The following is a 25809-nucleotide window of genomic DNA, read 5'->3' as shown; positions in this document are numbered from 1 at the left end:
AAGTATTGATTCATAATTGCATGTTATAATGTGATGCTTAACAACCAGAAAGCTTCTTTAAAGCAGTTTATTTGTCATAGGTACAAAATGAATGTTTTTTTTACATATAATTGGTATCTTATTTTATTGGATCCAAAGAAAGATTTGGAAAATCTAAAATGTCATGCTGTGTATTCATTGTACTAGCTCTACCTGTATTCTTATGTTGTGAAGGCTTTTTGTGCAATGAAGGTTTTGTGGCTGTTGTAGCTAGTAAAGAAATACAAGATTTTAGTATTTCCATGTTTTCTAATGTAACTCTTTAGTCTGTACATTTTACATCAGTACTAGTGACCCATTTATAATAACTGTTAATCAACATGGGGACTACCTTTTAATATTTATAATATCTTAGGTTTTTCTGTTGACCATGAATGATTACCTTTTATTATTTCCTTCTCCAGGTGTAAGCCATGCAGTGGGAGGAAGAGGAGGAATAAATAGAGGGAATATTAATTAAGTGACCTGTAAACTATTAACACCTGTGAATAAGATTGGCAAATCTGTTTTAATATAATGATTGTCAAGTTGAGAAGTGTTTTGTATAAATAGGTATGCTCATTTCAACATTCTTTATTAATAAAATGTATTTCAATGTCAGAATTGATCGTTGTTTTCTTCATTTCATTTTGGTGACTCTTCTTTGCCCACCAATCTAAGGACAGTTGTACCAGACTTTGGAGAGAGTCTGCCCAGAACGAGTAGTAATTGCTCTTGCTGTTCTAGTTGGCACATCAATGTTATAGTATTGATCTAAATGGGAAAGAGAAATCATCTTTTTAATTAAAAAGAAGGTAAAACACTTGTTTATGTTGATTATTATATTCAAAGCAGTATCATTTCAGTATCAAAAGTGATTTCACTAATTTTCTGCTGTTTGATAGAGTGATCTTTCAGCATCCTTCAGTACTGTTAGGGTCAATGCTCCTTTATAAAATAAGTATTTAAAGAACCAATTAATTTAAAAGATGATTCATTTGACTTTTATCATTTTTAAAATACACTTCTTAGACATTCGTATTATGGAATCATGGGCGGAATAATTTAGATAACTCGTCTTTCAAAAGATAAGTGTCCTAGTTAATATACTTTAGTTAATAAAACTCTAGACTGTATTGCTGTGTAGAATCCTCAGTACCGCTGGTGATAGAAACAAGTTCTGTTTCTCTGTGCCAGTTTTGTTTCTTCCTTACAGTCATGACTGTACACTTGCCATCTCCACTTAAATTATGTTTGTGCTTCCACCAGTGAGATCAACTTGGGAACTTCCCCAAACTGTTTGCATTCTGCTTACCTTTAGAAAAGGTATAGTAATCATAGCCGTCGGGTTTTCTAATGTTAGGCAGTGTTATTGCTGAGGTAACAACGTTTGGAAACCCTCTCCACATCGTGCTCACTTTGACTTCCTTATGGAGGAAACCTGCAGACAGAATTTGTAATAAGGTGTGTCAGAGAGTTTGCAGCCTTAGAGCTGCATGAGCCCAGGTTCTAAATTGGCTCTCTGCTGTGGCATTAGCACCTCACTTTTAGGACTGTCTTGAGGGTTAGAGATTTGTGTACGGTGCTTGAATAAATTACTTCCTTTACCCACAAAGGAAAAACAAAGAATTAATCTTTGGTTATTACTCAGTAAGGCAAAGGTTTGTTTTACATCAGTAAGTTTAAATTGTTAGTACTTGTTCACCAATAATCTCCATCGTGATCAGAATTCTTGATATGATGAAAACATTACCCTTGTCTTGATAAACGACTCTCATGGGCAGTGAGTAATGGACTCTGACGGTGTGTGTCTGGAAAGGTCCAACAGCACGCTCGAAGCGGCGCCTCCTGACCTGCGCTGCCTGCCCGTACACTGAGTAGTTGATAGCAGGCCTCCGTCCAGTGCACTTCCTCGCGGGCTCATGTTTATAGGTGTACTGCTGAACATTGCCACCTGTTACATTAGGAAAGTCACATAGCAAACAAAAATAAGGGAATGGCTTAGGATTGCCTTTACATTTTTTGGTTGTTTTCATAAATATATATAGAGAGATTTTTAATAATGGCTATTGTTAATTGAATAGTTAATTGAAAAATATTCTTGAAATACAGCAATTACTAAGACTTGAAGAACAAATGAATCCAACACATTGCCTCACACAGTCAGTCAATGATAGCATTCTTTTTGTCAGACCCAGATGTTCTATGTTTCACATTGCAGGAGACCTAAATTCTTATATCCTGTAATATTTTTAGCAATAAAATACCAGCATCAGTTTTTAAAAAGCAGTGTCACGTTGCCGGCCGTGTGATACAGACCTCTCTTGAAAAAGTACACGGATTCAGGCCTGTCATTGTGCTTGGCAATTGAAAGAGCTGCCACTATCTTCCCTGTTAGTCCTCCAAAGCCTTTGACGATTTGTTTAGGATACCCGGCATCTTGTACATCATTAGTGAAGCGCCAGTACTGAGAATCCTGGTTGTTAAAAAGAGAAGATGATGTTAAAGGATTTGTAGGCATGGTTCTGGAATTCATTCTGATTTAAGTGTAGGGGAGCAGGCTAACTTGGTTGAATTTGAATAAGCAGATGGTAAATAGTATGAAATTACTTTTGAGAGATTCGTTGTTTCCAAATTGAAGGTTAAGATGAGTTAGGACAAGGTGCGACTGCATCTTTTTTTCCAAGCAATATTTCTGTTACCTTAAAGAAGAAAGTTTTCCCTTCACAGTTGCATCTAGTGAAAACAGTGTCAATAGGGGAAGGAATACCCCAGACTTCTGTAATCAGGCGTGGTGGGGATGGTGGTCTGAATGGATTTAGCATCCAGAAATAATGACCTAAAAATTAAAGAGACATGTCAGCCTATAGTCTGAATACTAAAATACGTCCCAACAGAAAAGAATGTGATTATAAAGAAAAAAGTGAATCCAACATGTTAAGTGCCTGGAAGTAGAGCCAAGTGAAAAAGAAAATTCAGATAGTTAATTTTTGAGGGTTTTGAGACCATCTGTGCACACCAGGCTGACTTGAACGCAGAGATTCTACCTTCCTCCAGCACCTGTGTGTTGGAATTAGTGTACTCCTGGCACCCACCTTGATTTTTATTTGATTTGGGTTAGGTTGGTTGGTTTGTATGTGTGGACACTTGTGGGTGTATGTGGAGGTCACAAAACAACTTGTGAGAGTTGGCTTTCTCCTCCCACCATGTAGGTCCCAGAGGTCAGTACCGATGGTCAGCCTTGTCAGTGGGTACCTTCATCCACTGAGCCATCATACCTGCTCATTTGCCTACTTTCTCTAGAAAAGATCTTTTTGCCTTTGTGACGAATAGCTTTCTGGGTTTCAGTGTTTTTATTTTCTAGAATTAGAGTTATAACTTAATGACTACTAAAATCTCTTGAACATTTACTATGTATGGTTTGGTTTTGTTCATACTTAATCTGTGTTCTAAGAAGGCTAAAATACCAGTCCAAGGGAAATCTACTTAATTCACTGTTACTCTCAAAAAGTACGGCTTTTCTTACCTCGTAATGGAGGCATACTTTTCTAAGAAAATAGGTCACAGAATGCAAATCTATGTCATTCCATTTAGTTTGAAATTGACACTTTGAAATCCTATCACACCTTCAGTAATTACAATTCGAGTATTTTTGTATTTATGTGCCTAAATTAATCCATCCAATATTCTCAATTAGTGTAGAATCATGAGTCAGTTTCCCTTTAAAAGCACAACTCAAATTAGCTTACTGCTGACTTTGTTTTCAGGAATGCCAGTACAAAACAAGAGGAAACACATTCATGTACTGATAGCTCACCTCGAAATGCGACTAATGTCCCATTGCGCAGAGTCGTCAGTCCGTCCACTGGCTTACCGTTGCACAAATTGGTCTCATCTAAAACAAATCGGGAAAAGTTAATATAGAACAGATGGGAAACACGGTTGGTTGTTTTCAAATCCTTAACAGGATTCTGTTTCCTGTTTGTCCTTCTAAAATCTAGTAAGGTGAAAAGGAAGTGATAAGGTTTCATAATTCCTCTTCCCTAACGTGATTCAGGAGTATTATGTAACAATAATAGCGAGGTGTAAGAGGCCAGGTTGTCCTGCTCTTATATGTACATGAGCTATTTATTGGACATTTGAACTGTTTTCAGTCACTGCCCTGAGGTTGAGTTAGAAAAGGAAATGGGTTTTTTTCTTCTTTGCATTATGCTCTCTGAAGGATAAAGTCCCACCTAACTAAATTATTTTGACATTCTACACCCCATTTCCGCTTAAAACAGACCTGTCCAGACTTCACCAACACTACGTTCCTGACGCTAATTACCACTCAGTGTCCTGAAGACTGAGTGTACTGTGCTTGTTCTTACCCTGCACGCCTAGAGGAAGCTGTCATCAAACTTGATAAGCTCCCCAGTAAGAGTTCCAGACCGTGGATCTCAACAACAGGAAAGTAACTGATTCTTAGTACCTGAGAGCATGGGATTGGTGCTAATGCCATGGTTGAGTACGCCGGCCAAGTGATCAGTGCCTGGAATCACGATGGGGGAGAGCACAGGAGGCCTGGGGATCATGAGAGGTTTTCCTTCTTCACCTTCGTCCGCATCTTCATGGTCTGGGTCTACTTCAGCTGTTTCTGGGGCTGGAGTTTGCTTAGGGCTGGCAGTGGTTGGCAGCTCTACGATGTCTAAAGGAGTGGTATTCAATTCAGGCACTGCCGGAGTCGTCTTCAGAGGAGATGGTGTCGTTTTTGGTTTTTTCTCTTTTTTTGTCTTTGGCTTTTTGGTAGAGGCAGGCTTCTTAGGTGCTTTGCTTGGCTTTTTGGTAGAGGCGGGCTTCTTGGGTGCTTTGGTTGGTTTCTGGGGTTTTGGAGTTGTTGTAGGGGCATCAGGATCTTCTGATGCAGGGGTTGTTTCTTCAGATTTGTCTGGAGTCTCTTCAGCTGGAGCAGTTACTTTGGGTGCGAGAGTTGTTGTTTTCAGAGTCGTAATTTGGGGTGATGTGGTATCTTGAGTTGTAGGTTTTACTTGTGTGGTGGGACTTGCTTCTGACTCAGTAGTCTCTTCTGGTTTACTTGTTGTCTTCTTAGGGGCAACAGTTGTAGTTTTGGCTGGGTCTTTTTCTGTTGCCTTCTCTTTAGCTGCTGTAGTCATTTCAGGTTTGCTTACCTCAGGAGTCTTAGTTGGTGGCACACTGGGTTCCTTGGGACTGTCTTCAAGAGCCTTTGGTGTGGATGCTTCAGGAAACTCAGGAGTTACTTCAGCAGGAGTCTTGAGAGTTGTGGGTGCAGGTTCTTTAGGGGCCATGGGAGCTGGTTCCTTGGGGGTGGTAGGTTCAGGCTCCTTAGGGGTCGTGGGAGCTGGTTTCTTGGGGGTTGTGGGTTCAGGCTCCTTAGGGACTGTGGGAGCTGGTTCCTTGGGGGCTATGGGTTCAGACTCTTTAGGGGTCGTGGGTGCTGGTTCCTTGGGGGCTGTGGGTTTAGGCTCTTTAGGGGTTGTGGGTGCTGGTTCCTTGGGGACTGTGGGTTCAGGCTCCTTAGGGGTTGTGGGTGTTGGTTCCTTGGGGGTGGTGGGTTCAGGCTCCTTAGGGGTTGTAGGTGCTGATTCCTTTGGGGTGGTGGGAGCTGATTCTTTGGGGGTGGTGGGAGCTGGTTCCTTGGGGGTCGTGGGTTCAGGCTCCTTAGGGGTCGTGGGAGCTGGCTCCTTGGGGGTCGTGGGAGCTGGTTCCTTGGGGGTTGTGGGCTCAGGATCCTTAGGGGTCGTGGGTTCAGGCTCCTTAGGGGTCGTGGGAGCTGGTTCCTTGGGAGTGGTGGGAGCTGGTTCCTTGGGGGTTGTGGGCTCAGGCTCCTTAGGGGTCGTGGGTTCAGGCTCCTTGGGGGTTGTGGGAGCTGGTTCTTTGGGGGTTGTGGGCTCAGGCTCCTTAGGGGTCGTGGGAGCTGGTTCCTTGGGGGTGGTGGGCTCAGGCTCCTTAGGGGTCGTGGGAGCTAGTTCCTTGGGGGTGGTGGGCTCAGGCTCCTTAGGGGTCGTGGGAGCTGGTTCCTTGGGGGTGGTGAGCTCAGGCTCCTTAGGGGTTGTGGGAGCTGGCTCCTTGGGGCTCGTGGGAGCTGGTTCCTTGGGGGTGGGTTCAGGCTTTTGGGGAGTGGTAGAAGTAGGTTCCTTGGTTGTAGTTACAGGCATCTTGGTGGTAGTGGGAGCTGGTTCCTTTGTAGTAGTGGGTACTGGCTTCTTGGTGGTTGTGGGAGCTGAGTTCTTGGAGGTGGTAGGTGTAGGAGATGTGGGTGCAGCATCTTTATTCTCTGCACTCCGTATTTCTTTCGCTGAAGTAGTTTTCTCTTTTTTACTGGAGGAAGTCTGTGTATTTGTTGCAGTACTCTCCTTCGTTTCCACTACTGTCTCTTTGTTGGAAGTTGAAGATGCCTCTTTGGATGTCTCAGAAGTAGGAGCAAGACTGGGCTTGGCACTTGCAGGTTTTGCTGCTGTAGTCTTGGGAGACGGAGTAGTAGGATTGTCAGGAGCTGGGGTGAGCTTGGGTTCACCGTTATCCTGTCCACTTCCAGCTTCATCTACGGCTGGTGCTTCTGGATTAGGTTCCTTTTTAGGAGGGGGTTTCTTGTTATCTTTCACTAGAGAAGAAAATAAAAGTTGTTATTTTGAATACTTTTTCTCTCTCTAATAGTAACATAAAGATCATTGACTAGGTATGTGTCAGTAGGCAAATTGCTAACCTTTAATGTGTCTGTTAATGTATGGTAAATTTTCTGTCTTTGGAGACTTATTGAGTAAATGTGGCAAACAGAAGAAACCACAAATGAAGCCCTAAATATAAATACATGGAAGACGGTAGCAGCTTATAGCCAGCAAAGTGATCACTGGCATAAATCCATGTCTGTGTTCATTTCTTTACCTCACTTGGTCCATCATGCCACCCACTCCCATTCCATATTGTTCAATGTTGTCCCTTCTTCCTGGAAACTTAAGTGCAAACTCTTGTAGCTTCTTTGCACTAAGGCCTCTACTGCTGACTGAGGATTTGGTTCCACTCTTCCCAAAGGTTTCTGATGAACCTAGTTGCCATGCATAGGGCTATTGACTGATTCTTTTCAAATGCACACCTGAACTCACTAGTCCCAGAAGGCGTAGACAATTAGGGTGCCAGGGCAATAGACTGTACTTAAGATTCCCCACAGCAGCTGCCCCTTAGGGGAGCTAAGCAAAAAGCATTTCACTGATACAAACTCTGTTTAGCAAACTTGTATTGCACTTCCATTGTGAGCAGGATTCTTTGAAGGAATTGAAGCGAGACTATCTGCCTATTAGGGTTTAAGGAAGGTTATAAGAAACTGGTCACCCAGGGAGATGTTCCTCAAAATTTTAGTACTTACTATAAGAGAAAGAATATATTTTAGAATTTCAGGAAATACAAAGAACAGGTCAGGTGGAATCCCTTCCCAGGAAATAATAGCCTATTCTTTAACTTGCAGAGAGAAGTGAGACTCACGACTTTAAAAGTTAGAAAAATAATAAAGTTCTATAGAACAGGAATGATAATCTTGCCTTTCCCTGGAGGTTTAGGATACTGTCAAGGACTAATGTTGGGGAAACACTGAGTTTTTGTTAAAGAAAACCATAGAAGAGAAAACAAAAGCTGGAGGTAGAATGGAAAGAAAACACAGTGATCAGCTAGACAGGAACTCCAACAGACCGCCACAAACTGTTGTGGCCGCTACCAGACTCTGCATCCAGTCACTACTGCAGCGTCTTCAGGTTCCTGGCTCCACAGGGTAGCTTAGCTGCATACCACTGAGTCTCTGTAAGGTCTCCATTTTGTACTTTCTAAACTGAGTGTTTCCATAGTTACTCCCCAGATAGCAAGATCTTAAACCGTTCTATTGACACACATTACTTTTTAAAAATAATTGATTAGCATGGCATTGATAGAGTTTTTTGATCTTTATCAATGCTCAAACCTTTTGGGTTCTTCTGTAATTCTCTATTAGCTGAATTTTTGGAAGACTTGATTTTCCGAATAGTTGAAGAGGAAGAAGAGGAGGAGGAGGAGGACTCTTGATTTTCAGAAACAGAATGTTCTATAAATCAAATAAAAAATTTGATCACACCAACTGTGATTTAGAACAAAGCAAAAGAACTGCCGGTCCATACACAACAAGAAATGCTAATAACTGGCCTTCGAGAGTTGTAATCTGCTGTCATCTTATGGGTAATGCAACTACTCGTTTTGTAAAGCTGTCAATCAAAAGCAAGGCACCTGAGTTGATTGCATATACTAACAATATAACTTTTTTCTTATTTTCCCACACCTACTAAAAGTTATGCAATCTAATTCTATAAAGATATAGAGAAAAAATGTTTTCATTTTTTTACAGTGAGATTTGCCTCTTCTGATGAAGACCACCCATGCAGGGTTTGGTAAATAAGGGCTAAAAATATCCAAGGGTTTATATTTTAGCTGAAATTTTAGCATAAATCAAGTAAATAAACAAAAAAACCATGAGCCCTCCATGGCTCAAAAGATTACCCTGTGAGGCTATTCATATGAATAGTCTACCTACAGGTATTTCAGTTCAGAAATGTCCTGTAGTGATGTCTGCCATCTTCCTACCTTCCGTTATTTCCTCTGATTCTACAACTTTCTTAGTCTTCTTTTTTGGTGATTTGGGTGAGCGTTTGGTGGTTGATTTGATGATGGGAGATGCTCCTGGAGGCGGAGGTGCAGTCTTGGGAGGTGGTGATGTGGGATTATGCACTGAGCCAAGCAAGACAGGTGGGTTAACATCAGTTTAGACTCCTCGGCAGTGCTAACTGAACAGTGCGGATGCATGCGGCTCCAAGAGGAGACGCTGCTAAATGTCAGGACAGGACAGCTGTAGCCCAGCACAAAGAACTCCAGTAGTTCTGAGGACACATTGCTATAAAATAGGATTCTCAAACTGTGGGAAATTATGCTAGAAAGCAGTCTCAGGAGTCAACATTCTAAATGCTAGTTGTATGCTTCTCCGGGTGCCTACCTTTTCGACCTTGAAATATAGGCCAAACTATGGAACATTTTCCCATCTGTAAATTGAAATGTGTATGCAGCATTGCTGAAGAGAAATGATCACCTAAAACAAGTTGTCATTCTATGAGTTTCACCCATCTTGCCATCATCCCACGATTAACAGAAATAATACTGCATATGGAGAATGGGAAAAATCGTGCCCTAGTCAACTCTAGTATATTTTTCCTCTTTTCATATGCATTTAAGTCAAATAATGCCAGTTTGCCCTGAGTTTTATTATAAAAGTTGTACAGGTATATTTTGAAGATTTCACACCTCCACGTTATACTTTTCCACAAATGAGTTGCCCTTCCCAAGCTAACACACTAATGTTTGGTGTGTGTCTCCTTTGCCTTTTATTCCCTCCTCCCACGCCTTAACATCTAAAAAGGGGGGCATGGGGCAACACGGGATCAGAAGGAAAGAGAGGGATAGAGAGAAGAAACAGCCGTGGAGATGGGGAAGAAGAGAGTTCCATCCACCCGCTATTCCCACCATCTCCTCAGAGCTCCTCTTCTGGCTTCCAGGAACTGGGCACTGTACCTCGCCCTCTTTCTCCTCCCCCCTAGCAAGATGCCAAGTTGAGTAATAGTTCTGGCGGGTACTAGTTAGTGAGCATGGCCAAAACAGATAACAGCCTTTCCAGCTTCTCTACCCATGGTGGGAGGCAATTGGGCTGATATGACTCCTGTCAGTTCCCAGAATGTTGCAGTTTTTAGGTAGACCCCAATAACCTGTGCCTATGGCAACCCTGAAGCAACCTCGCAATTTCCATCCTGCTTTAGTGAGCTTCCGAAGCTCTGGGTGGGCCTTTCATTTTCAGCTGGGAGCCTGACTATCTTCTGAAATCTGTGAATGGAGTTGCTTTGCATTGCCTCCATTTTTTTCCTCTTCCTGCCTAACCTCAAATCTTCAGACGCACAGAGTCCTATGTGCAGTTAAAATGGTCTGTCCAGGTCTTCACTCAGTCTCCCTACCCATCCTCTGCCAAAACAACTGCTTGGTGTATTGGGGAGGTAGGGTGTTGGTTTGTTTTCTTTGTTTGGTTTTGGCTTGTCTCTTAGCCAAAATAATTATCAAAGTGGTGAGTACATAGCCATATCCCCATCCCGGTGCCTTCTGAAAGCTGCGGGAATGCAGACCTCTGGGGTTTTGAAATAAGGGTGTTGTCTCCAGTGTTTTTAGAATACTTCCTGTAAAAATATTGAACAGTTAAGAAACAGCCCCCAACTCTGATTGAGTTTCCGCCATTCTAAACATGGAAGAGGCACAGCCAAAGAAAAACATGATCCAATTATGCAAGCAATGCTTATCTCAATTTTACCTCCACTGATATTCACATTTTGACAAAGAATGGTTAAGAACAAATATTGAGGAAGAAAGTATTCTATTATTTTATCTTGTAAGAGAAATAAGGACGGGCTGTGTTATACTGTGAGAGGATTCCTTCAGGTTTTGATGGCCAGACAAGGTTTTTAAGTGAGACAGTCCCTTTTTAATGAATTTGTCCTGCACCGGCTTTATGTAAAGACTGCTGAGAGAACTGTAGGGATGGGCAGGCACAAATAATTAATTGAGGTACCAACTTTTTAATAGATTTTCCTGTAGATTTGGCGACGAGTTAATTATACAAGAAGCTGGAAGCGGTCTGCCTTTAAAAACATATACCCAGTACATTTAGGCTCGGAGCACAAAAAGCTCTAAGGACAACTGATTCTGTGCAGGCGATCCTTTAAGTGGGGACAAGATTTAAAGTGGGAAAGACACACCTTAGGAGATGAAAGCCTATCCACTTAGCCCACATCCCCCTTGCTAGTGAACTAGAGGTCGCTGCGTGGAAGGTGCTTTTCTTTGTCTTTGTAAAACCAAACTATTAGGAAGCAACTTATACGTTAGTAAAATCAAGACCTTAGATGTGTGTTAGACATCGCTGAAGCAAGGGTGTGTCCTGGGCTGGCTATCCTGAGCAGCACTGGCTGGCACCATGGTCCTTACCTTCTTCACAGAAACTCGCGTAATCGTCACAGCACTTGCCAAACTCTTTACATTGGGAGTCACAGTCGCACTCCCTCCCTCGCTGGAAGGACTCGAAGCAGCGGCCTTTGCAGGAGAGCTCTGCCCAGAGCAAAACAGGCAACATGGATTATTAGTCACAAAGCCACACTGACGCATCTTGTAGCATTTCTCTTCCGACAACTAGCAGAGTCCCAAGGGTGCACTTCTACGTCTCTTATTTGGAATTCGGAGTACGCACATCATCTAGTCTTAAAAATTGAATTTAAAAAGATGATGTCCAAATAGAGACAGCCTAAGTCAGGGAAGAAATCTAACAAGTTGGGGCATCGTTCTTTCCCTTGTAAACTAGCAAGAGACATCCTGACGCTGCCTGAGTCCTGTACTGTGTGTAGACGCAATAGAAAACTGGGAACTACTGTTAGAGCAGACTGCCCTTCATACGAGGTCCTTCATCCTCTCCTCACACCTACAAGTCTTTGTAATAGATTTGTAGTCATTGAATCTCTCCATCTTATAACAGTATAGCCCAGGAAACTAGCTGAGCAGGCTACTGTTCAGGCCCCAAATTGCTTACAATGCAGACACTTTTGAGATGCAAAACTGAGCAGAGAATAAGACTGTAAGGTTTCAGTGAATGCTACGGTGTAGACTGTGACACATGGCCTGCTGTTCCAGAGAAAACTCGGTGAGAGTTGCGATGATTTAATCAAGGCCTGCTTGAACTACTTCACCCAACGCTCAGACTTACAGCACCATCGTTACCACCTCCACATGCAAATTCTGATGCACGTATTAACTTTTATAGATTTTAATTATAGTTTTCATAAACTGAATATTGAATTGGTCTGCATCTATTATAAGAAATGGCCCAACTAGTGTTCAATTGAAATACCACTCATGATTCCGAACTTTTGGGCTTTGAAATTCATCAGTTAGCCCTGCTATTTGTTTGATCTTTAAAATATCCTCTTTAAAAGCACATTTAATACCCAAAGTTCAAATAGCATATATAAGTATTCTATGCCTACTGGTCCTTTCCTGAGACTATCTGAAAGCCTCCATCTCTAAGCCATCAAAAGTCAACTGTTGGTGAAGAAGTATGCCTTCCTTTTTACTCGATGCCTACCAAGTCACATTATTAAGGCCCAATTAAGACATTTCACATGCAAGTACTTGATACATATGTGCAAGTGACAAGTGCCCAGGCTTCTGTCCATGACCCAACCCCAGAAATCAGAAGCTTTGGAACCATCCTTAGGTACAGTGCACTTAAACGTTTATGCAAGTGAAGGAAAAGGCACTTGAACAGAGGAGGAGGAGGAACAGAGCTGCAGAGGGTGCCAAAGCAGGGAAAGGAGCGAACAACGGGCTTGACAGACGACGCCCAGCTCTCAGAACATACCTGTAGTGCAGACTCTCTTGAAATCAGGGCAGCACTCCATGTAGTGTTGGCAGTTAAAATCACAGTTGCAGGTGGCATCTCTAGAATACCCTTCCCCACATCTCCCTGCACAGCTTGGCAAGTCTAAAAGTACACAATACTAGGGTAAACACGGCCAAACCACTTAGAAAAGGGGAGATCTACTCAGGAGGACAAAGTCATCCAGGAGGGAGAGCCTTACCCACGGCTCAATGCTGGGAATAGTGCACAGTGATGGGCCTAGCTGATATCGGGGTGAGCCTTTGTGTGGTCATGCCATTTTATTCTTCACGAGGCTGGGGTGATAAATGTACCATGGAAGCTAAGTAATGTTTCCATGAGGAGTAATAACCCTGGGGGAAAGGTGGCCATTACAGCCACAGAATGCTTCTATTATGATTACCGGTGGCCATTTTTTGAGCAGCTCTATGGCAGATACTGAGCCATACATTCTCTCCAAAGCTTAGGAAATGTTTCCAAAAAAGTAGCTGTCTAAGATAAAAAAAGGGTGACTAACATAGATGGTGGTGGTGCACATGCTTTTAATCCAGCACTTGGGAGACAGAGGCAGGGAAGTCTCTGTGAGTTCAAGGCCACGCTGGTCTACAGCGAGAGTCCCAGGACAGCCAGGGCTACACAGAGAAATCCTTTCTCAAAAAACAAAACAGACAAATTTTAATAACTTGCCCAGTGACACATAGCTAGTTACTATATGTATATGTATATATATATATGTATATATAATGTATATACTAATATATATCCCTTATTTATGTAACCCCTTTACTTTTATAAATGCCCTGATTTGGGATAATCAATTATATAGTCATCCTAAACAGATAGTCCATTTCAAGCTCAAACTCATATATCTGAATTTGAAGCATGAGCCTTCTCCACTCATTGCCCTGCCTCTCACTCTCAGTGGTGAACCTAGAACAGGCTGGCTAGGCGAGCGCAGACTCTTCCAAGTGCTCTCTGTCAATAGGAATAAGCGAGAACAAAGTAAGATCTGGGTGTGGATATAAAGGTCACGAACTGAGTGCTTGTGATGGGATGGAATAATTAGCCTCAAATATTTCTAAACACCATTTGAGAGATAACACTGTGAAATCCTCCCCAGGAGATAACAGCATGAATGTAACAAAGGAATCCACTTCTGGAATGGCCTAATCTGTAGGGGGATATCGAAATACACTGAAAAAAAAATCTCAAGAGAATCCAGGAAAGTTAAGTCTTAACACATATATAAGAAACAATAAAGAGTAGGATAACTTGTAGAATGGTTGCTTACATACATATGTGCACAATACACACAAAAATGCATATATAGTGTATGTATATAAATACATATATTATATATAAAGGGAAAAGAATGAGAAGAGGTTGAGAAGGCAAGAAAAGCAGACAAAACAACATCAAAAGATTACTTTTTTACACTTAGATTTCTAGAACAAATCCACTTATTTTTCATAGATGGTCTATTATAGCCTCACGTTAATTGCTATTTATTTAAACCACTAGTGTGTGTGTGGGTGGGGGGGGGTGTACATGCATGTGTATGTGCACATGTGGAGGCCAGAGGTTGATGCCAGATTTTCTCCATCACTTTCCACCTTATTTTCTTGGCTAGGATCTCTCATTGAGCCTGGAGCTTGCCACTGGGGCTAGTCTGCTTGGCTAGTGAGTTCCAGGGTCAGCCTGTCTTGGCTCCCAGTTAGGGTTACAGATGCGTACTACTGTGCCTAGCTTTCCACGCAGGTGCTGAGGATCTAAAGTCCAGTTCTCACACTGTGCCTCAGACAGTTTGCCACCAAGCCATCATCTCCCCATTCCACTGCTTATAATTAAACTTATAAGTTTATTTATTTAAAAAGAACTTTCGATAGATGGGCATTGTTTCAGAAAAAAAAATGGGTGTCTTACGAGGCACCCAGTGTTGAGTCTTAATACCAAATGAGGAAACTGGAGGCCTGAGACAGGGAGTGTGGCCGTCACTCCTCACTCAGCATTTAGGTTTGATTTAGGGGTTTGTCTTCCTTGTCTTATCTGGGTGGTTCTGAAACCATGCCTGAGCAAGCAAGCAGTCATCTCTCATGTTCAGGGTCAATAAAAATGTTATACATTTCACTAGAAATGTCTATTTTAAAAATAAAACTTCACTGTAATAATGATGGATATTGATTTTCTTCTCCCATGCTGTGTATGTTGAAGGGAAAAGCTGAAGTTACATATTGTTATGGATAAACAGCTTCATTCTCTACCGTGGCTATTCTGAGTGTACACCAAGGGCCTCTATAGGAATAACATACTATTTGCCTTGGACAGACTCTGAAGGACTGAACTCTGCAATGTTATAAGAAATAGCACTCAGCTCTGTACAAGCCCATAATGGGGTGGATTGCCCCCGCAAGGAAGAGAGTGTTTAAAGCTCATAAAATTCCATTTGAAACCCTGTAAATGTACTTTATAATATGCTATCTATGCTGACATGATGATAAAGTAAGTTATTTATAATGATTCATTTGATGTGAAAATTTGGTTAAATCTGTCAACATACCAGCAAATGTTATTCGAATGTTGTATTTTTCATTTCTTTTGATGGTGTTGTGTAGCTCTGGCATAGTTTTGTTATATAAATGTCTGTAATTTTTTTTAATTTTGAAGGAAAACTGAATAAACAGAATAAGGACGCGATTCTATCAAAATTTAGAACTCCCTCAAAGCTTTCACAGTGCCAGAGGAAGAGGTGAGAATTCCAAAACACACAAATGTGCAGTGTGTGTTTCAACTTTAGGGTTGCAAATTGTTTGACTCAAGCAAATATATATGTTTCTGAATATATTTTCTTGTTGTTGTCATAAAGCCCCACTGGGGACTTGGCAACAATGGCTGGACAGAAGCATTTTGTGATGGTGAAGTTACCTTGAGATGAAACTTGTTGAATCAAGAAGGCAGGGAGCAGCAGCGACAAGCAGATGGGAAGTATTTTCCACCCCATGGCAGTTCTCCGATGCGACACCCTTGCCTGAAATAAAAATAAAAGCATCAGAGACCTGCTCTTTAATCTCACTACTGCATAATGTGTGCAGCGTGCACAGCATCCAGAAACTTTTCAAATATAAGTCAATAATGAACCACTCCATCCTTAAAACAGAACTTCTGAGAAATCAACTTGAATTCCTAAGAAAGTAGTTGATCATCACGTTTAATATGATACAGAACAAGTCAACTCAATTAAATTACCAACCACTATAACACCCCAGAATAATAGCAGAAAAATAGACTTATTTTATAACTCTGTTGGAGGAGTCGTCTGTACTTACAGCGCAAGGCTTAAATCATGTCCTGGAGATAAAATGACCAGCTTCAATAAAATTGAGATTAACAAGAGCAATAGATCTTCCAACTTTCCCTTAACTCAATATAAATTCATAGGCTTCCAACAAGTACCTCGCATAGTTATGGTTCGTTTCTAAACTTTCTAACTACTGTCCCTTTTCAAACACATTTAGTGGAGACATACTTAACGCTACGAAAAACAGGTTAACCTTGACACTTACCTGAAAAAGGAGAGATGAATTTCTCCACTGTTGCTGGAAGTCTTATATACCAGTGCAAATGGATTGGGATGAACCAATTAGTCCAAAGGTTAAGCAAAATCAACAGTGACAACCTATGAAATCAAGCTTTCCTCATTTGTTGGCCGGGGGCCCAGACGACTAGACTTAGGCAACATCTGGAAAACACTCCCATTAAGAAAAATGACTACTACAAAATAAAGTTAGATTTATTGGCCAAAACACATTTCTAATTTCTAAGTGAAGTGGACAAACTGTTCCGAGATGGTAAATCACTTTGGAAGCCTTTGACTAGAGTGCAAAGCAGCTATTCTGAAATGCCCAAGCTTGTACCATTTCTTCCTTTCTTGCCAGTTAAATCCAGAAAAGGTGCTTTGGATATATCTGTAATGTAAGTTTTGGATGAAAAGATCATGACTTTATACCAATAATGTAGCATCCTCTTCCTCCTTTTTTGGATTTTTATTTTTGTGGGGCACAGAAAAAATGCTGTCAGTTCACCTTAAAGGAAAATACCCACAGTGCGGATTTTCAGGTTTCAGTGCCATGAAAAAGCTTGCATTAAAAATACTACTGAGAATCTGGCACACTGGCATCTGCCTGTAGTCCCATGTCTCGGGAGGCTGAAGAAAGAGGATCACAAGGAGAGGCATTGGAGACCAGAATGAACATCACAATTGGACTCTGGCTCAAAAATAAATAAATAGATAAACAAACATAAACTGGAAACTATTGGTATTTACCATGGCCCTTTTGTTTGAAACCAGTAGGTTTAGAAAAGGTCTTTTATGTTTCCAGTGTAGTTTCCCTGCCACAGTAAATGTAAACCACCCACCTTCCAGTTCAGCTGCAAGTTTTACCCCACTTTCATATGAAAAGTTCTCGTTCAGATCTCCCCTAAGTTCTCATCTATGTCTCAACACCTTCCAAAAACTTGTGCATGACAACAACTCAAGTCACATCTAGGGTTATAGTCAATAGATGTGCTGTATTTTAACACCGACAGACATGGACTTCCTTAAGAATATATCTTAAGTCTACTGCCAACGTACAGTGTAATGCTTCACCAAGATGGTGTGTACAAAACACGTTTGGTGAAGCCAACTGTTCTTGTCCGAATTCTGCCATGTATTGTACATTTAGCAGGTGCTACACTTTATAAATAAGAAGATAAAATGATGAATGAGGAATGTGTGGCCGTCCTCAGAGCCCAGGACTTCGCATTCAAGTTTCATCTTGTTTCTGTTGTATCCCACCCTTGCGTATACCCTTCTCTTCAGCATGTAGTCACTGCATTATATTTTAATCCTTCATATTTACATATGCCTATTTCTCAGGTGAATATGTGAAGACAATGGAGAGGCTGTCTGCTCAACTCTTGGGGCTCTCCCACTGGCACCACTTCACAGTGTGCAGAGTGATTCCCTCTAGGTGGCCTGGCTGCATCAGTCATGGCTGAAATGGCTGAGAGGGGGAATTGAACTGTGTAGGATCAGTGTTTCCTCCTCACGGAGACTTGGAGTTCAAATGCAGAGATTACAAGTCTTTCTGCCAAGAGAGAGATCTGTGTTGTGTGATTTTTTTGCTCATGTTCTAAAGAAAGTTCTTCAGACAAAAATTGATGCAAATGAATGAAGCTGCTACAAGAGGAAGATTTTCAGGATAGATCGTGTTCCTCAGACTAAACATTTTGCTCTATATTTATGGTAAATTTCTCATCTGGAGATGAGCTACCCAAAGGGCTTCCTACTTTAAGTCATTAATAAATTCATATTTTATACATAAAAGTTCTTGTCGGGTGGAATTAAACTGAAATATCCTGCTTCTTAGACTTACTGAAGTCAAGAATAAGATCTCGATTATGCTCTGATTTGTGCCTTTTAAACTCTGTATATCATTCTCCTTAATATGAATCTGGTAGTGGTGATAAATCACATTTTGCAGGTGTGTGGTTTTTATATCTGTGCACACACAAGAAGGTTAGAGAAAGACATCATGTGTTCTGCTCAGTCCTTCTGCCTTATTCCCTTTAGACAGGTCTCTCACGGAACCTGGAGCTTGACCATAGGCCAAAAAACCCCAAAGATTCTTCTGTTTCTGGTACTTACAGAACCAGGGCTAAAGGCTTATAGATGATCAAGCCCTGTTTTTTTTCTCTTTTTTTGCTACTGTGTATTTCAGTCTCACTTAACAGGAATACAAGTTATCTCAGGATTGGTTTTGATGTGGAACGCAGGGAAGATGGGAGTCAAGAGCAATAGAGAGGACATATGACATTAATCATGTCCCTTTCCTAAGGGCCTTTCCGCATGAGAACCCTCCTGAGCAATCACTTTCTACACTTGATACTTGCATGAAGTAGCACAGTGACACCTTCCGAGAATGCTCAAGGGTGTCTTCTCTCTGCCTGATTGTCTCATAAGCTGCTCTTCTGTTCACTCTGTTATGTCGCCATCCCTGCCGCTAACTGTCACCTTGTCCTGAAGCCAGCCTGTCTGTGCCTCATGGCTTCCCTCCACCTTTCCACAACTTTGATGCTCTTTCTTCTAGCAGCAGCCCAGGAAAAAGTGAAGCATGCCAGGGAGGGACTACAGATGCTGACTTGTTCTTTACTGCCACGTTCTGCATGTGATCAGTGCCTCCTTGAGGTGAAATAACTTGTCCCTCTCAGATGGAATAAAGATCCACAGCTTGGGACTACTTCTGTCTAATCTGCTCAAGGCATCAACACACACTAGAAAGGAGTGTGTGTGTGTGCACGCGCATGTGTGCACATACATACACACATGTGTATTTTTACTGGATGCTTGATCAAAAGCCTAACCATTAGCTCAGTGTTTCCAAATTTGTTTTGGAGATCCATTTTTTCTAGTTGTATCTCTAGAGATTACACCCCAATTTCCCTTTCAGGTAGGTGTGACCTCATGGCTGTGTTTACTTTGATGAAATACCAATAGGAATGATTTGCACACTTTCCATCTGTTTCCTAACAAGACATTGCCTGCCCAGCCTCCTTTTTTTTCTCCTTTCTTGTACACTGAATGGCAGACACCAGAGAACAGCCGTGGACATGCAAAAAAATGGGGGGGGGAGGGGCAGCAGCAGTCTATGTGAGACTAACATGCTATATAAGTTACTGCCAAATCCACTTTGTTTGAAGAAATTTAATTGAAGGTCCTTCTAAAATATTCCAACACAGAAGTCATAAATTCCCGGTGTTTATAAAGATTAGATTTATATTATGCTAAAGAATGAAAGGCTTGTTCTGAAGCGCTGACGCGGGAAATGGAGATACACACCGCTTACTGCAGAGAACACGACTGTGAATGCTGAAGATGCCAAGAACCCATGCAGAGTTGTGAAAAACTCAGGAGTCAACTGAGCAAGGTCCTAAGACATAAGGACAAGACCCAGGCTGAGCACTTATTAATGTAATGAGCATACATAGAGATGATTGAACTTTCTTAGAATAAATGGTCCAATCTCTGAACTCGCTGATTTATTCATTTTCTTTTTATGTCTTAAAAATGGTTTGTTTCTTTTAAAGTCTATAGGTGTTTTGCTAGCTCGTGTGTCTGTGAACCATGCCCATGCCTGTTGGTGGACACGGAGGCCAGCAGAGGGCATCGGATCACTCGGAACTGGGGTTACATAAGGTTGTGAGTTGCCCTGTGGGTTCCAGAAAGCAAACCTGGATCCTCGGCAGGAGCAGCGAGTACTCCTAACCACGGTAGGTCTCTCTACCTACCTTGTGGTTTACTTTTGTGAGAATAGATATCAGCCTGTAGTCCATGCTGACCTAGACAACTGTAGCGCAGACTGGTCTTGACCTTGCAGGGTTTCTGCTGTGATCATCAGATCTCGAGGCACCAGGATTAAAGGCCTGAGTCACCCAGCTTTGCATATTCAGTTTCAATAAGCAATAGAATTATCAAGCAGTGATTATACATTCTGGCCCTAGGACTAGTGGCTGGAGATACACTTGGACAGGCCAGAATTAAGAGAAAAGTTCAAATACTGTGACTGGACAACATCATGAGATCAACAGCTGAAGCTGGGCTTTGGCATAGATAAAATCATTGTCCAAATCTCAGTCACAAATCTCAGTTCCCTACAATGCTCTGATTTGTCTAGACCTCGGTTTCCTAAGCTTTGTGTTAGAGGGTAGCAATAATTCCCATTATTGTTTGACATTGTAGAGACACTTGAAAGAGAAAATTTACACTGAACATGCGATGGAAATCCTTAATCAAGTACAGACGTGGTTATGATTATTATTCTAGAATTTTGCACAGCTGTTATGGAAACATAAGGACCAGCTCTACCTGAGGAATTCCTCACAGAAGACAGATGACTAATTTGGAGCCTGAAGGCTCCTAGGTTTAGGAAGACCATAAGAAGGAGAAATGCATGGCTCCCTCTTTCACTCGTCTTAGTTGCTATTTAGTCCGTGATAACTTTGGAAGATCAGGAACAAATGACCTACAGAGTCATTTAGAGTCATATAGGCTCTTCCTAATGACCTACTCTGAAACATGGCACATGTTTGTGATTTGTTGACCAGCCCAGTGATCTTACGACAGTATGGATACTATATTGCAATGCAATGCAAACCTATATTGCATTTTCAGCTGAGGTACAGAAAGGTTAAATATCTTGTTCAAGATCATGAAACCAGAAGGTCATAAAATAGTGAATATTTTTAACTCAGACCTGTCTGACTCCAGAGCTCACGATATTAACCATTTTAATACGCTTAAGCTGTGACATTTGATCCCTAGTTTCTTTATGCTCCTACGCAACTGTCTTTGTATCTTTTCAGTGGTCCCTCATTTCTCATTGTCCGTCTTTCCCACTATGGTACAAGGAAGTCAGAGAGGGCATTGGATGCTCAGGAGCTAGAGTTTCAGGAGGTTGTGAGCTGCTTGATTTGATGCTGGCCATCAGACTCTTGTCCATGGGAAAAACAACACATACTGCTATCCACTAAACCCTCTCTTCAGCCCCAGGTTTTAGAATGATTATCTCTTGTTCACTTTCCAATTTTTTTTTTAATGCTTGTGTAGTTTCTCCATAATATTGTGGCTTTTTCTGTTATACTAAGGCCCCTTGCTTCCAATAGATACTTCACTTAAAATTTTAAGATTTTGTGATCATCCAACTCCACATCTCTTAGAATCCAGAATTTCAAGGAGACATACTATAACATGTGACCTCTCAGACAAAAACATGACCAACAGATTTCACAGTAGCCTGCAACATGAGTAATCCCCACAAAGCCATTTAAGAGAGTGAAAGTGGATCCGGGTGCTGCAACTCAGTGTGACAAACACTTGGGAGCTGGGAAACTCAGAGAGTGGGCGCAAAGCTGGGTGGGGCTGGAAGACCACAGCTAGGTGGGACAGGAGGAGCAACTCTCAAGAGACAGTCAGTGAGTCATGCTGAGGCTGGAACACCAGTTCCAGGAGATGGGGAACAGCTCAATTCTGACTGACGGTCCAGTGTTGCATAATAATTACCTTACCAACACTTCCCCTGTGGGGATGGGCAATTTCTGCTGAAAGTTTCAGAAGACAGGACACACAGAGGGGGAATCTCCTCAATAAAGCTTTTGTTACACTTGACACAGGGAATCTAAGTAGAAGCCTCAAAAAACAAATCAGCAGTTCCTCTCTTTTGGGGAGTTTACCCTTTTGGGGCTGATTTCTGGGGACACTGGACTCAGTAGGATGTATATATCTCAGGTGGCTCAATACGCATTAATGAAATGAATTATAAGCAAATCTTACTGCTAATATTAGAACTCCTTTGTCTTTCCCTTGGACTGGGGATCAGGGTCCTGATACTGGCGAAACATTTGGTTCTTTGTATGTGACGCTTAGTCCTCAAGATTGAAGGGATGGAGAAAAAAACCATGGGTTCAATGTTGCTTGTTTGTTCTCTCATTTGTGTTTACCTTCCGTGAAGGAATGACGTAAGGGTACTGGTGGTGGACAGGTGCTCTGTTTCTTCAAGTTCTTGAAGTGGTATATGACATGCTTGTTATGTTCTCTCTAGGGGATAATTCAAGGTCACAACCACACATTCAAGAATTCTGCTCCAGCTATACCTTTGTGGTATAGGCCTCAAATCTCAGCCTCAGGAGGCTGAGGCAGGAAGACCATAACTTAAATCTATTAATGAGATTCTGTCTCAAAAATAAGAAGTAAAGATGAGGTCTTTTCAGAAGTCCTGGGTTTGATTACCGGTACCCATAGGGCGGTTTGCAGTTGTCTGTAACTCCAGTTCCAGTGGATTCTACTTTTGTGAACATCAGGCACACACGTGTTGCACAGACATACATGCAAACAGCACATATATATATGTATATATATACATATATATATAATAAATAACTTACTTAAGTAAAGGACGGAGAAATGGCTTACTCATTAAAGACTAGATTAACAACCAAAAATAAGTAGCTAAAGTGGACAGGGGAGAGGACAGCACTACAAATTTAGTTAGTTCTTTTGGTGGTAGAGTGCTTGTCTATCGAGCCCTGGGCCTTAGGTTTAATTCCCAGGAAGTACTGAGGTAGGAGAAAGGGATCCTGTAAACAAAGTAAGACAAAACATTGACGTAGCTCTACCTGCTCTCCTCGTTTGACAAATAAGGACCCATGCATGAAACTTTGAGTAACTTTCTCTGCGAAAATGCCAGAAGCAATATTCTCATGTCGATTTGTCTGGAAAGATGTAGATTTCTCTTACCACTGATTTTTCAGGTGGTAACACTGAGTTACTAGATGGACCTGAGGAGGCTTGGGGTAATTTAATCTTTTTTCTTTTCGTTCCAAAGGTGGATCTGTTTCCCTCTTTTGCAGCTGTGCTATCACAATGACTCTAACAGAACAGAAACGACTCTAGGCCTCTCGTTTTCCTTTATATGGAATCGTAAACAAGTTTAAAGACAAGCATTCATCTAAAATTTCACTATCATGAGCCAGGTGGTGGTAGCACACACCTTAATCTCAGCACTGAGGAGGCAGAAGAAGATGGATCTCTGTGAGTTTGAGGCCAAGCAAAGCCACAAGAAGAAATCCTGTAGAGAAAAACAAAAACAAATAAAGAAACAGAAATTTACTATTCTACCTGTATAACTGATGACTCCACGGTATGGTTAAGAGGAAGGATTTTATAGTAAATATGAGAGAGGGAGGGAGGAAGGGAGGGAGGGAGGGAGGGGGAAGAGGAAGGGAGGAAGGGGGGAGGGAAGGAGGGAGGAGGGAGGGAGGGAGGACAACTAGAGGCATCCAGAAGAGTTCAGAGCTGAGAAAATAAAATTAGACTGAACATGTCCAGCAGATCGAACACAGCCAGAGCTGTCTGTGAGAAAGGGGAGAATGGCAGGGCATAGAGAAAACATAGCAAAAGAAGCAGGAGCAGAGGGGAGAGAGAGAGAGAGAGAGAGAGAGAGAGAGAGAGAGAGAGAGAGAGAGAGAGAGAGAGAGCGCATTGCGAGAATAGTAATGTTATAGGGAGAATGAGTAGCTGCAGAGGAGGGAAGCCATGAGCTGGAAGGAGTCTAGGGGAGGGGAGGAGGGGAGAGGGCCTGCAGGTGAGCATGGGCTATAAAATGTGTAACAAGTACTTGTGATCCTGAAGGAGCCTGGGCCCAGCAAGAGCTTTGCTGTGCTAATAAACACCAGAGAGAGTCATGTGTCCTTTCCGTCAGAAGTGAGGGAAATAACTCCATTTGGAGGATTGGAACCAGTTTCATGAGTTCCTGAAGAATTCTGTTTAACTGCCGGGAATCCTCCTGTAGTCCAGGTGGAAGCCTTTGGAGACTGAGGAACTAGAGTTTCCTAAGGACTAACACGGCCATGGCTATTCACATACTGAAACATTCTCTTCCAATTCTATCCTTAAACCTACTCAAGAGCAACAGTGACTCGTATTTTTAATTTCTTACTCTTGAATTGGTTAACAGGTTTTAGCTCCCATAACTATCTCGTTAATTATCTCATCATTCTACACGTGGTGGAAACACCATGATTTAGAACCACGTGTGGCGGTACACACCTGTAATCTCAGCATTTGGGAGGCTGAGACAAGAGAATTTCCTTGAGTTTGAGGCGAGCCTGGACAGTTTAGTGAGGTTAAGCCAGCCTATGTTGTAGAATGGGATCTGACATCAAAACTAACAATAAGGATATAGTTGGGCCTGGAGTGTATTTGGTGCAGTGCTTGCCCCAACAAATAGAGCCCTGGATTCATCCACCACATAAACCAGATGTGGTGGAGCATATTATAATACCAGCACTTAGCAGGTGGAAGCAGGAGGACCAGAAGTTCAAGGTTGGCTTTGGCTACAATAGAATTAAAGGCCAGTCTGAGCTACATGAAACTGTTAAGTCTCACACGCAGTCCATATATACAGCTATGGCTCAAGCTGGACCTTAGGCTAATTTCTGGGGGTTAGAAGTTAGATAAAATCCAGTGTTCCTCAGGAATTTGTGAAACACATTTCCATCTGCCTAAAGGAGTCATTTCCCTCCCGTCTAGCAGAGGGACCTGAGGCACTTATCAGTGTATCAAAGCCCATGCTGGCCTCAAGGCTCCCTCAGTATCACACTTACCAGTTAAAGACTTAAAGTCCATGGCTCTTCCCTTGCTATAGCTACACATCCTCCTTATAATTCACATCATTGGTCTCTCTCTCTCTCTCTCTCTCTCTCTCTTTCTCTCTCTCTCTTTCTCTCTCTCTCTCTTTCTCTCTCTCTCTCTCTCTCTCTCTCTCTCTCTCTCTCTCTCTCTCTCTCTCTCTCTCTCTCCCCTTGTGTACTCCCACCATCCTCTCTCTTGTGATCTACCTTCTTACCTCTCTCTCTCTCTGTCTCTCTGTCTCTGTCTGTCTCTCTCTCTGTCTCTCTCTCTCTCACTATTCACCATTCTCTGTCTCTTGCTGTCTCACCATCTTAACTTCTCCTCCCTGATGTGCTCTGCAAACTCTCTTGCTTCTCTTGAAGATAGCCCTGGGCATGACCATTCTGTTTCTTTTTTCTCTTGGTTCTGTACTCTTCTAGATACCTCTGGATATATTTCTCTTTAACTCACAATAAAAATCTTCTGCCTAATAATGGAGTGGTTATGTCAGCAACTCAGCAATTTCATTATTGTGCCCACTTACATACAGAAACTCTGTCTCAAAAGAATAATAAATAAAATGATAATTTATCAATAATTTCATTTCATAGAACTCTCTGCTTTGAGGACTGTTTGAATATTTCATAATAGAATAGCATGCATGCTTATTTTTTCCTATGAAAGAAAACTTAGGGGTTTATGTAAAAAATACAGAGGGAACTTTTACATCTTTAAACATTTAATGGCTAGAAGAGGGAGTCACAGAAAAAAAAACAAGCTTTTAGGAACAATGTGAGCTTTGAGGCTCCACAAAAGTTTTATAATATACATCTTATAATTAACTGCTTCCCTAAACAGTTTTGTAAAATGTATTTTGTACTTTCTTAGTGGCCAGTATATAATTCTGTGGAAAAGAACTTGCTTCTTTCTGCCCTAATTTCTCTAATTCCGTGACATTATGCATAATATTTGTCCTGAAAGATCTGATTAACAAAAGATCTAGGTACTGTTTTAAATAGTCATAAAAATAAGCATGCCTTTACAATTAAATCAGAGTAAAGACAACAATAAATTCATAAATTTACTTTTCCTATAT

General features: G+C 41.6%; 2 protein-coding genes across 5 annotated transcripts in view; one reads left to right on the top strand and one right to left on the bottom strand.

The window, feature by feature from the left end:
* Nucleotides 1-642, top strand: part of Tpr (translocated promoter region, nuclear basket protein) — a 58851-nt gene extending 58209 nt beyond the window's left edge. The window contains exon 52 of the mRNA XM_038349116.1: nucleotides 444-642. Coding sequence (XP_038205044.1) covers nucleotides 444-499 — 56 coding nt within the window. The 3' untranslated portion in view covers nucleotides 500-642. The remainder of the gene's footprint in view (nucleotides 1-443) is intronic.
* Nucleotides 529-16147, bottom strand: Prg4 (proteoglycan 4). 4 transcript variants are annotated; one of them, XM_038349118.1, is made up of 14 exons: nucleotides 16069-16147; nucleotides 15431-15533; nucleotides 12491-12613; nucleotides 11068-11187; nucleotides 8638-8781; nucleotides 7985-8104; nucleotides 6081-6640; nucleotides 4490-6032; nucleotides 3836-3913; nucleotides 2721-2857; nucleotides 2338-2494; nucleotides 1772-1972; nucleotides 1334-1459; nucleotides 529-792 (listed from the first exon to the last, which is right to left on the bottom strand). In XM_038349118.1, the coding sequence occupies exons 2-14, from the start codon at nucleotides 15504-15506 to the stop codon at nucleotides 695-697; spliced, it is 3483 nt and encodes a 1160-aa protein (XP_038205046.1). In that variant the 5' UTR covers nucleotides 15507-15533; nucleotides 16069-16147; the 3' UTR covers nucleotides 529-694. The 4 variants fall into 4 exon arrangements, with proteins under 4 accessions (XP_038205046.1, XP_038205045.1, XP_038205047.1 ...); XM_038349117.1 differs by having other exon boundaries at nucleotides 4490-6640; XM_038349119.1 differs by lacking the exon at nucleotides 8638-8781 and having other exon boundaries at nucleotides 4490-6640.
* Between the last annotated feature and the right edge of the window lie 9662 nt (nucleotides 16148-25809).

Source organism: Arvicola amphibius, chromosome 12 (genome assembly GCF_903992535.2).
Source record: "Arvicola amphibius chromosome 12, mArvAmp1.2, whole genome shotgun sequence".
In the NCBI taxonomy this organism is placed as follows: Eukaryota; Metazoa; Chordata; class Mammalia; order Rodentia; family Cricetidae; genus Arvicola; species Arvicola amphibius.
Note: the sequence above shows the minus strand (reverse complement) of the source record. Positions and strands in the feature narration are given on the sequence as shown.

Bases quoted from the DNA above. Each gene is read 5' to 3' on its own strand.
- Prg4 (XM_038349117.1), bottom strand. From the start codon at position 15,506: ATGGGGTGGAAAATACTTCCCATCTGCTTGTCGCTGCTGCTCCCTGCC. The intron at 8,782-11,067 runs GTAAGGACCATG...TGCTTGGCTCAG, and splicing joins CGCGAGTTTCTGTGAAGAAG to TGCATAATCCCACATCACCA. The intron at 2,858-3,835 runs GTGAGCTATCAG...TTTAATTTTTAG, and splicing joins GACATTAGTCGCATTTCGAG to GTCATTATTTCTGGATGCTA.